At 42.9% G+C, this 11,770-nt stretch overlaps 1 protein-coding gene across 1 annotated transcript in view; it reads right to left on the bottom strand.

Moving 5' to 3' along the window:
- Positions 1-5,629: 5,629 nt before the first annotated feature.
- Positions 5,630-11,770, bottom strand: part of UBE2E3 (ubiquitin conjugating enzyme E2 E3) — a 61,549-nt gene continuing 55,408 nt past the window's right edge. The window contains exons 4-6 of the mRNA XM_074829270.1: positions 11,115-11,247; positions 9,198-9,345; positions 5,630-8,142 (exon numbers count right to left, since the gene is read on the bottom strand). Of these exons, the coding sequence (XP_074685371.1) occupies positions 8,045-8,142; positions 9,198-9,345; positions 11,115-11,247 (379 nt within the window). The 3' untranslated portion in view covers positions 5,630-8,044. The remainder of the gene's footprint in view (positions 8,143-9,197; positions 9,346-11,114; positions 11,248-11,770) is intronic.

Genomic DNA, 11,770 nt, shown 5'->3' with positions numbered 1-11,770 from the left:
TAACTTAGTTGAAAATCTCTCAACTTGCGTATTTGTTTTCTTTAACTGCCTCTTCTTTGGAAGCAGGGGCAACTAAGTGCAGCACTACTATCTTAAACACGGTCTCTCTTTCAGAGAAAAAAAAGACTCTCAGAGAGGATGAAGAAGTTGGCTGGGAGGCACTGACCCGTACACCAAGGCTTCTCACCCCTCCCGGGCTGTTGGGCTTATGTAAGTGATATTTAATTTTGTAGAACTTAAGGTAGCTTAGTGAACTTGGGGGAGATCGAGTAGCGGGTTGGCAGCAGCTATTTCTGATAATTTGTCACAGTTTATTTTTTAACAATTTTGGGGGTAAAAATACACTTTAAAGCGGATTGTCTGTTCTTAAGAGTGCGCCCAGCGGCTGCCGGGCAGGAGAAGGCAGGAAGTCGCCCTGCGGGCAGCCCCCGAGCAGGGCAAGGCCCAGGCCCAGGGTCGCGCCTTCCCGCCCCGCACGCTCTGCCGGGCGACGGCCAGCCCCGCAGCTTGCGGATGCCGAGGCGCCCGCCCGGGCCGGACGAGGGCAGGGCCGGGCTCGGGGCGCTGCCGGCCGGCGGGGGCCGCGCGGCAGCCGGTGTCCGCTCCGCCCCGCGCTCAGCGCGTGCCCCGCGGGGGCGGCCGACGGCCGTACCCGGTGCGGCAGCGACACCTAGCGGTGTGCGGCCCGCCCCGCGCCTGAGGAGGAGGCGGCGGCAGCGCCCGGCGGCGGCAGCGCCCGGCGGCGGCAGCGCCCGGCGGCGGCAGCGCCCGGCGGCGGCAGCGCCCGGCGGCGGCAGCGCCCGGCGGCGGCAGCGCCCGGCGGCGGCAGCGCCCGGCGGCGGCAGCGCCCCCGCCGACACTCCGCGGCCTGGCGCGGCCCAAGCGCCTCCCTCCGCCCGGCCCCGGGCAGCCTGCCCGGCGCAAACCCGGGACCGCTCAGCGCGGGGAAACGCTGAGAAACGGGCCGCGCTGCTCGGGACCCGACCGTGATGGGAGCGGGGCTCCCCGCGGCGGGAGAGCTGCTGGCAGCGGGCCGCCCGCGCCTCCGCCCGAGGGAGGCACACGGCCACCGGCCGGCGGGGCCGGGGGGCAGCGGCAGAAGCCGCCGAGGCCGAGCTGCGGCGCTCGGCCAGAGCGGGCCCTGCGGCCGGCTGGGCAGCGCTCGGGGCGGGACCGCCGCCGCTGCGGCCGGCTTTGAAAAGCCCGCTCAAGGGAAACCCCAAGTGTTTTGCTTGGCTATTTCCTTGGCTTGGTATTTATTTGGCTATTTATTTTATCGCCCGCGTTTCCTCATGGAAATGCAGGAAATTGACTGAGCCAGAAAGGCCAGCATTTGATTTGTCCTAACTTTAGTTTTTCTTGAACGCCAAGTTCAGACATGCAGTGTTTTTCATGTACGTGACAGTTTCTATTTTCCTTCTCCCTCACCCCAGCAAAACTCCACCGTACTTAATCTTTTTCATTTATTACGTCTGCTAGTTTATAAGCGCTTGGATCAAATATTATACAGTAGGCAAAAGAAAGCTGCAGTAAGGTCCACACCTATATAATGTACTGAACTAGGTAACATCCTGCTAATAAACAGCATAATCTTCCAGAACTTCTGTGTAATTTAATTCTTATTCTCTTCCTTTAAGAAACATAATTCAGGTCATTTTACAGTAAAATATCAACAAAAACCAAACAAAGCTTAAATGATACCTTAATGTTTTTAGTTCTTCATTAAGTCCATACTTATGAAAAAATTGTTTGGAAACAGAAGTGAATACAACAAAAAAATGTTGCTAACCATTCCAGCAGTGAAAAGACAGCACATTAGCTTCCCAGCTAACAGGGAAACCCAGGCAATGGCAGAAAAGCATAGAGCGTGTTAGTATTTCCCTTCAGAAACTGACAATAAGTTTAAAATAATTTGTCACTTTAATTCCACTGCCTATAAATTAGGAACCACAAGTACTGGTAGCCTCTTTATTTAGCATACAGCCAAGAGATTCCCAGCTTGGTTCAAATTTTCACAAATGTAGGCAGATTTAAAATGCTGGAATGCATCAACACAACAGTAGACTTCTACGCTTGCAAGAAGCTGCCTTCCTCGGTACAAGAAATGCCATCACGCACCACTGTACTTTAACAGCTTCATTCTGCTTCCATTTATCGCCTCTGCATTTCCAGCCCCACTATTGCTGCCTGGCTCCCTGAACGAACGCTCAACCGCATTATTTCCAACCCATCCATATCCTTCAGAGATACATCCAATTGCTACGTTCAGAGGAATGGTCTCACAGGATTTGTGATTCACCCCTGTCTACCTATATGATATTCCAGAAAACTAATCTCCAGATGACAGCTCATTCAGCACTACGGAAAATTTACCCACGCTGAAGCTCCTCTTTAAATAATGACCTGACATTTGTTCTGTAGAGGGAGACAAAGCCCAGACTGATGAAAACAGTTGGCAGCTGCTTTCATTTGTGCCATTCAGAAGCCAGATGATAATTTGTCCTCGGGGACCCATCACTTCTTGGCAGACAGACCTGTCCAGTGCACTTTGCTATTACTTTTGCCATTACCTCCCACCCCTGGTGCATGCAGCACACACACAGAGTCAATATTCAAGGCAGACTACACTACAACTGACTGCCAAGAGTCATAAAGGATTTCATGATACTGAGAACTGGGAGATAAGATCACAGATGAATTTGGTGATGATAAATACAAGGCGGTGGATATTGGGAAAGACAAATTTGTTAGGCCTACATAAAAGGTTACATTAGCTATTGCTCAGAAAAGAGATTCCACCATCTCTGAACACAGTTTAACGAAGATGTCAGCTAAGCAATAAGCAATGGTCAAAAAGGCAGACTCCTACTAATTAGGCAAGCAGACCAAACCAGAAAACATTATTCCAGATGAATTGTGAGTTCACCCTTTGCATACAGCACACAGCTCTCATTCCTTTAAATTAGCTGGAGCAGAATTACAAAATGTACAGACAGGGGTGACCAGGATAATCAGAGTGTCTTCCATACAGGGAGAGATTAAATAAATGAGGACTTTCCAGTCTGGAAAAAGGGGTTACTAGGGGCTGATAATAATGGTACATAAAATCATAAATGGGATCAAGGAGGAGAACACATGCCATTATTATTTCTCACAGTACAAAACTAGGAGACATAAAATGAAGTGTTCACATAGCAAGTTACATGAAATAATCACATAACAAAGTATTTTTTCACACAGTCCATAATTAAACTGTAGCATTCACTGTCAAAGGATGTTGTGGATGGTAATGATTTAGGATGGTTCAAGGAGATGTTTATCTTGGACAACAAAGTTACAAAATGCTTTCCAATGCTTGGAAACACTACACAAACAGGTAGGGCTATCCACACCTTACCTGCAGAAGAACAGTAGCAATGAGAGACAACTTTATGCATTTGTTATCCATGCACGTGGTTCCACCACATCTTACATCCCTACAGATGTAGAGCCTGTGCTCAGACATAGTCACCATGAGGGGATGAGATGTGCATATTTTTCATACTATGACTCTTATTCTATCTATTCCTGGCAGGTTTTATTTTTAAGGACCCCCCAAATTGTTGCTAGTATGTTGGATGCTTTCTGTTCTATCCAGCAACACAGGTAGTCATAACTGCACTCCAGAGAGACAGGCACGCAGAGAGGTGGCGGAAGACAAGCTGAAGCGGGTTTCCTTCTTTATGGATAAAAAAGCAAAAGCCCTTATGTGCCGCAAATGTTCCAGCAATTATCTTCCAAGTGCATTATCTGCTCTTCCACCTAAGCTACAGCTGAACGTGTCTAATTATCATTGACATCAGCAACGTCAGGCAGCAGTACAAGCAGCCATGCTGTTGTCTCACTTCTCCCTTTAAAACACGTGCTCTATTGCAATATCTCTCCTGTTGTCTTGGAATCCTCTCCTGCCACTTTCAGTCAGGGTGGTTAGTAAGGGAAAGGGAGCGGGTTCCGAGGTGATGCAGCCTCGGAAGTTACCATGCAATGCAAATGCAAGCGGTGCCACCATGCAGAGGCTGAAGGGATACTGTACACGAAGCAGCACTGAGTTCTCAAATGCATCTGTTCCCTAGCTATAGCATGGGCTGCAGAAATACAATGCTGCTTTATATGTGAGTCAAATCTCATTTTAGTCACGCTACTGTTGCTGTCCTTTGAGGCTGTTTTAGTTCAGGATGCCTGCACAGGCCTTTCTTCTTTCACATAAATATCCAGTGCTGAGTTTTGCTGAAGAAAATGCACGAAAGATGAAATTCACTCTTCAGCTTGGAGTCAGGAATCCTTCCTTTGCCATCTGCACCCATGCACACAAAACCCTAGGGGCAGAAGACCTTGAGATAGATGTAGAAGCTGTTGCGGTCTCCAGCTTCCTCCCCTACAGCGCTGTGGTGACCTGGGCAGGGCCATGGGGAAGCCATGGCAGCAGCAGCAGCAAAGGGGCAGCCAGGGCTGCCCTGTGGCTCAGACCCACACCCGGCTGGCGTGAAGCCCCTCGGCCCAAGCCCTGCAGCTCTCCATCGTGTTGCAGGCAAGTGGGGATGCTGCTGCGAGACCACAAATCTGGTTCCCACACATGAAGAAAGGGAGAAGCTTGTTCTCACTTTCTGCAATACCCATGGCCACAAATAAGCTGGTACAGAGCAGGAACCGTGTGCAGCAAAGCATGGCAAAGTTTCCTTTTCCCCCCAAGAGGCAAGGAGGGAGCAGAGCACAAACCAGACCCGGTCCAGTTCCTGCTTTCCTTAAGAGGCTGTGCAAGCCTGGCCCATGGCTTGGGCTACCCTGCAGTCTTGCTTTCTAGCCCCGTATGGCTCCTTTCCCTTCCCGGCTATAAGACTTTCAACGATTACTAGTCAATATTGATCATTAAGCAAGACTGTCTCCACATAAGGTGCCCCACACATCGCTAGGACATTACAGAACATGAAGCAGCTCACCAAGAACATGTTAGTACAGAAATAACAAGGCTGATATATATTTGCCTTTCCATTGTATTTAATATATTTATATATAATACACTTATACTCACCCAGCCCTTCTCATTTGATATGACAAAGTATTTGCTCTGAATGTAGCCACCACCTCAGCTGAAAAGCAGAGATGTGACTCTGCCTGTTTGGTTTGGCCCTCTCTGTTCCTCAGCAGTGTCACAGCCCAAAGGCTGGGACAGTCGGTTCCCACCTGAGCGTGCCTTCTGCCAGGAGGTCACGGAGCTCAGTTCGGGCACCTTCCCAACCAGCTGCGTGTGTTCCCCACTCAAATCCCAAAGACAAAAGAACAAGAAAAGCCCATCCAAAATGGAGAGGAAGAGGGGACGTGCAGTACCTTTAGCTGGTCTTTGCACAAAAATGTAATTTCAGTTCACTTTTTCCCAAATACAGAGGCCAGTGATTAGCAGTAAGAAGATGGAACTGAAAATTAGAACCGTAAAATAGGATCAGTGCTGTGCTTTGGTAGTGTCCGGTATTCAGCCCAGCAGAGCCAGGAAGGAAATAGTTTGAAAACACCAGATGCTCTTTGCAACTGGTATTTTAGATATATTTCCAGCAGGGATTTCTCCCCCCCCCATGAAAACAGACACACATTCTCATTTAACAACTAATTGATTTATTTAACAATACAAATTTCTTTCTACTGCATGGTTTAGCAGAGAGAACTTGAGAAACAAAATTAGCTTCTTTTCTTTTTTTTAAAGTTTAAATGTTTACACAAAAACAACCTTTACTTCAGTAAATATAAAATTTACACACAAAAAAAACTACATTAAAAAAGAACAGAATCATGACAAACCAACAAAAAAAAAAAAAAAGGATGGGAATTCAGTGTAAAGGATCCAATTGCAAGGAAGGCAAGAGGGGGCAACACTAACAAGGCATCCCACTTGTACACCTAGGTATCTGAAGTTGTAGGTACAATACAAAACCAAAATACATTAAAATTAGGATTAAAACCTGTATTTTATACCATAATATTTTATGATATAAATATCTGTAAATTCTGTAGGCAACACAGTTAACGTGTGAAATACATAGTTTGCTCTTCACTGGAAAGTCACTGGAGTGGTGTACGAGCCCCGTGTCACCCACGAGTGCGCTAATGGTCAGCAGCGAGCAGACTTTAGATGTCCAGCCCGGATGTGATAGCCCCTTGTTTCTTTGCCAATCTGTGCTATTTCTCACACGTCCAATGACATAATGAGAAACTCTGGTCACCTTCAGCAGTGATTTCCAGCACTTCATCTCCTGGCATTAGTCTGTTACCTGACTTAGGCATATTCACCTGCCAGATCCCCTGTTTCTCATTCCCTTTTGCACTTTATAACCTGAACTCTAAAGCTATCTTGTAGCTACCAAGAGAGACTGGCTTCTAGGTTGAGATATTTGGGATACAGAGTTCTTCAAGCCACCTTCAGGAATCTGTAGAAATATTTAAAGTAGGGTGGACAATTCATGGTCAAAGGTTATGTGATACAAAAAACAGGGACCTATATAGTGATGGCTAACTTTAGATCTAAATCTTTAACATTTTTTCTATTGCTTTAATATTTAAACTTAACATTCAGTTTTCATATATTAAATGAGCAGAGCATCTTATTGATGGAAGTGCTACATTATCTCCAAAAACACCAGGTAGCAAGGGAGACTATAAAGTTTAAAATTAAGTGTAATTTTAAAAATCATTTAAAGGGATCAAGTCTCTTTTTTTATAATCAATATTGTGACTGGCAACCTATAAAAGCTTAAATTATAAAACTATTAATGACTCTACTTTTTAAATTGTATGTACTATAAAGCTGTATATCTTTGTTACTTACAGATGTTACAAAATTTCCAAGCCAGAAAGTGAAGGGGGGGAGAACGTAGTGTAAAAGTTTTACAGATTTCATTTTCACTAACAAAGGTTCATTTCCCCCACAACTGTTTTTATGCCATAAAAATCTGATTAAATTTATTCTACTACTTTCTTTTCTGGACAGATGATACAGTGTTCAATCATGCTTTGGAAGACCATTTTCAATGGGTAACTGTAGTTCTCTAGATCAGCAAGTCCGACTTGCTTTACTCGGAAACAAAAGCACCAGACTATCTCTAACTTGGCCCTTGTCCTGCAATGAAAATCTGTAGCAAGACTCAGGCAGTCTGTTCTGAGAGCAGGACTGGCCCTGAAGCAACCAGCTACATTAACTTCTGGAGTAAGCATACGCCATGCTCTCATTCCAACTTGAGAAAGAGCCGAACAGTATGAAATTTAAGGAAATTGTAGAAATGACATTTGTTCTGTTAAAAACAAAACAGGGAAAACTTAAAAAATCCACAGGTGTGCATTAAGCATTTAATAGCAAGCTTTTCTTATGTATATTAATTTAAAGATTATCCACAGGGATCTGTGATACATTGGCCCTGCCTTGTTACTATAATTAAATTTATTCAAATATTAATTTAAAATAGGAAAACAAAGAAACTACTCCTTGGGGAACATGTTTATTGTGTTTGAGATGATACACTGGGTGCTCTCTGAGCTACAAAGGGAAAAAGGAAATCCTTTCATTACAAACTGACAAAGGTAAAAGTTAAAACAGTTTTCACAACAGCATGTACCACATATTGGAAATAGATCTGGGTTTAATACAAATGACATAATTCCTAGTAATCTACAGCTACCTTTAATAACTTCATACAGATAATGAATTAGGCTAAAATGCACTATAATATTTGGTTGACTTCAGGAACAGTATCCTTAGTACATCACAAAATACATTTTGATATCCCAAAGAAGCAAGACTTGCAAGTAGGCATTTTAAACATAACTAATCTACAGCTACAAATTTCTACTCTTGATAGCATTTACCTTTTTGGGGGGCAGTATCCCAGTCTTCAAAAGGATAAAAGCAGAGTAGAATCAGTATAACATATACACAGAAGTCCGTATTGTAAAGGCTATAAAGATTTGTTGCACACTGCAAAGTTGCCTTCTGCACCTTCACACTGCACAAGCAGTTTGTCATTTATGTTGCATATCTCTTGGTCCACTGTCTGGCTATCCTGTCATGTTCTGCTCTGTTGGTCAGGTACTGAGTGGCTATGCTTCCAACCAGAGGGTCAGCTGCAAAAGGCAGGAGAAGATACATTAGAAACCATTCCACAGTAAAAAAAACAAACCCAAACAAACACATGATTTAAAATACAGAATCTATTCCAAAATACAGTCTTTGACAGGCCAGAAAACGCTGTGAGGTATAGTGGGGCTCTTATCATACAAGACTTTTCCAAGAGAAAGCACACAGGGCACAATGTACATAAAAAACCCCCAGAACAATCTGTTGTGGTTACCTGCATATTAACAACTCTCGCCCCAGCCAGGTGCGCTGCTTTCACCCCTTTGGAAGGGCTGCTGGGTGCAGGGGACATTCAGCGACTCCTGTCACAGTGCTGGACAAGACTAGTGTACATTACTAGGGTATCAGGACTGTAGGACACACACCGAGGGGATCCAGTTTGGTTCAAGAGTCATCAAACTTTTGTATCAAAGAGGCTGATCTGTTTCTCCCTAATCGTTACCAGTCTTCTGTAAATGAATTGTCATCTTAGCACTACTCAGTTCCTGCCCTGACTGCAGGCAATTAGCATTCACTGCCTAATGACACTGCTCACACAGTTGTTGCTGAGCTGTACTGCTTCCAGTGGAGTTCCTCCCCTCCCAGCGGGAACAAAGAACTCCCTTTGAAAAAGGGAAAAACCTCTCTGAACATTGTCCCTCTCACATTTGCAAGATTAAACATTACAATTGATCTCTTAAGGGAAGGGGCTTCCTGTGACCCCTTCTGACCTAAGGATTTATGAGTTTATAACTCAAGAGAACTTCTTTGCTTTCTTGGATGAACCACTCACTTGCTGGAGCTCCTGCAACACAGACCTTCAATGACATCAGCTGATTTTCTCCACTATACCTTGGGAAAAAAAGGGCTTAATGCTATTTACTTTCTGTTGCGCTACAGAAGTTAAAAATGCCATTAAATGTGGGACTGCATCCAAGTGGGAGTGTTTCATCCCCAATTTTAAAAATACTAGTTTTTATTTAATCGGCATACAATCAAATATACAAATTACATTCCATGGCAACTAAGTCAAATGGCTAAGAGTAAACTATCAGCTCCTTACCTGGGTTGCAGTCTGTCAGAAGAGAACAAATAGACAGCAGAACCTTTGAAATAGTCAAAGCAGGGCTCCAGTTGTCTTTCAGGATATCCAGACAGATGACTCCCTGACTGTTGATGTTGCAGTGATAAATTCTGGTACGGAAAGTAACCTGGAATTAGGGCATAAGAGACAGAGAGTCAGTCACTCAGTGTTGCCCAGGGATGCTGCCCCTTTGTCTCCAAGCAGCAGCAGCACCTGGGGCTCTCCCAGTTCTGCAGCGCTTCTGTGGAGGCAGCTCCTTTCTGCTCGTTTCTAAAACACAATTATTTATCAGAAGAGTGCGTATCTACCGTAGCCATGGCTACCTTTAAGAAACCTACCATGGAGATTTCTGGTGCATAAACTGCTTTCACACAGGCTCTCTGGTACCCACAAAAATGAGGACCTACTTTGTAGTACTGTACGCTAGTTAATGAACATATTGCACGTCCAGAATGATCTAATCACAAATGTAACTTTACTGTGGTTCTGAAGGTGAAGAAGTAGACAGAATTTGGCTGCGTGTGCAATATTAATTTATCTTTTCCTTTCTTTCAAAACCCTAACTCTAGACCATGAAAATTAATATTTAAAATTGGAGTATTGTATTATTCTTGTTCAAATTAGCAATTAAATCTTTGCCTTACCCTTCATTAAGCAGGACATAATATACAGCCAAAACAATGCTATCACACTAACACCATACTTGTTTTTAAATTATTTCAGACTAATATTGGTAGAGCATGTAAGCATTATTCTGCACAAATAAGAAGTTAGAATATTTAAGTACTTTAATTACATAAAGCACAAGAAGATGAGGAAAATTTTCTTTTTCATACTGATGCAGAGGGGAAAAATCCATGATGTTTTCTGAAACTACTGAAAATTCAAACATTATCATGCTCTAATAAAAAAACCTACAAGATTTTTGTGAGGAATTTGTCTAAAACTCTGCATCACTTCATTATAACAGTCTTAACTCGGAGAATATTAAATTTTGTAGGTTTCAGAGAAGTGTGAAGTACAGAGAGATTATATTATTCTTTATGCTGTAATCCTTCTTGGAATGAAAAAAGGTATTTGATTTATAATAACAATGTTATAGCCACAAGGGCCATAAGTTGTAGAAACGCTGTGTGGTAGAAGGTATTTAGTCTTTGCGAATGCCAGCAGTGTCCTTTCTGGTGACTTGGTCAAGAGACCAAAGTAATTTGGCATTAAGAGAGGGGAGAAGGGAACAACCTTTAACTTCTCTGATATCTGGTAGTAAATTATAATTTCAAAGTGTCCATACTACCTCTGAGCAAGGAATGAAATTTTAAGTTTAGTTTCATTTAATAAAAAGTTTTGCTTAAAAATATTGTCAAACAAGGTTGCTGATTTTACCAGTAGTAAATAGATTGACATTTTACAATAATGGAAATTATCACAGCAATTTACCCAGTTTAAAGTCACAATATATCACTCTAGTTGTCTAAACTTATTTTAGCTCTCTGTTATTTTGATAAAAATTATGTGAAAATATAAAATATAGAATCTGGTTCGTAATAGAAAAAAGTTTACTACACATATATTTTAGTAGCTGGAATAATAAGAAGAAAGCATAAGGAGGTCTTGTGCTGTCTTTATTAAAATTAATATTCTTGAATCTTAACTTTTGATCACAATTATCATCTCATTTATCACTTGGTAAAGCTTGGAAATCAGTATTGACTGTGGTAATCGTGAAATAAATTAGACACAGGAATTTTCTGAAACTGCAAGCCAAGATTTTGGACCTCGTAGTTTTCAAGAGGCCATGAACAAATCTGATATTCAGAAAGCAATGAGCACTTGCTGCAAGTTATATTCTTCTCACACGTGAAAAAATGATAAACACAATAAAAACCTTACCCTTACCTTTGGTGGCTTGAATGGATAGTCAGATGAAAATGTGATATCCAGGAAAAAAACGCCTCCTTCGTATACAGAACCTGGAGGTCCAAGTATAGTAGATCTCCATTCATAAATGTTATCTCCTTTAGGACCGGCACTGTGTAAAAAAAAGAGGAGAGAGAAAGAAAGATCAGGTATACATTTGAGAGAGGCATTTTATGGATTTCCTTCTGCATTCATTTTGTAATACAAACCACCTGCCTATCTTTAACATCTGCCTGATTTCCAACTGATTTCAGTGGGCTCAGTGTTTTAAAAACAGGCATGAAAGCTGGGCACTCTGCTGTCCCTTTGGACATACAGCAATGAAACAGATTGACCATCAACTACTGGACTGTCACTGTCTGAAACATACCTCCAGATCTGCTTTCTTGAATATGTGGTTGCCCTGAGCTTCTACATGATGCCCTTCCAATGACATCATATCCATACACAAAAGGAGTTGTATATCTTGACCACAATCATCTTCTCCAGGCATTAAATGGATCATACCTTCATAAAAAATGTGACTTGCACATTTATTGCCACTCGTTTCACGGCTAGAGTGAAATGTTACACCCTTGGGCAGGAAAACTGGGGATGGGAGAGACAGAATCAAGTAACCTGGAACTGAGCTTCTT

The sequence above is a fragment of the Strix aluco genome, chromosome 6, assembly GCF_031877795.1.
Source record: "Strix aluco isolate bStrAlu1 chromosome 6, bStrAlu1.hap1, whole genome shotgun sequence".
Classification (NCBI taxonomy): Eukaryota; Metazoa; Chordata; class Aves; order Strigiformes; family Strigidae; genus Strix; species Strix aluco.
Note: the sequence above shows the minus strand (reverse complement) of the source record. Positions and strands in the feature narration are given on the sequence as shown.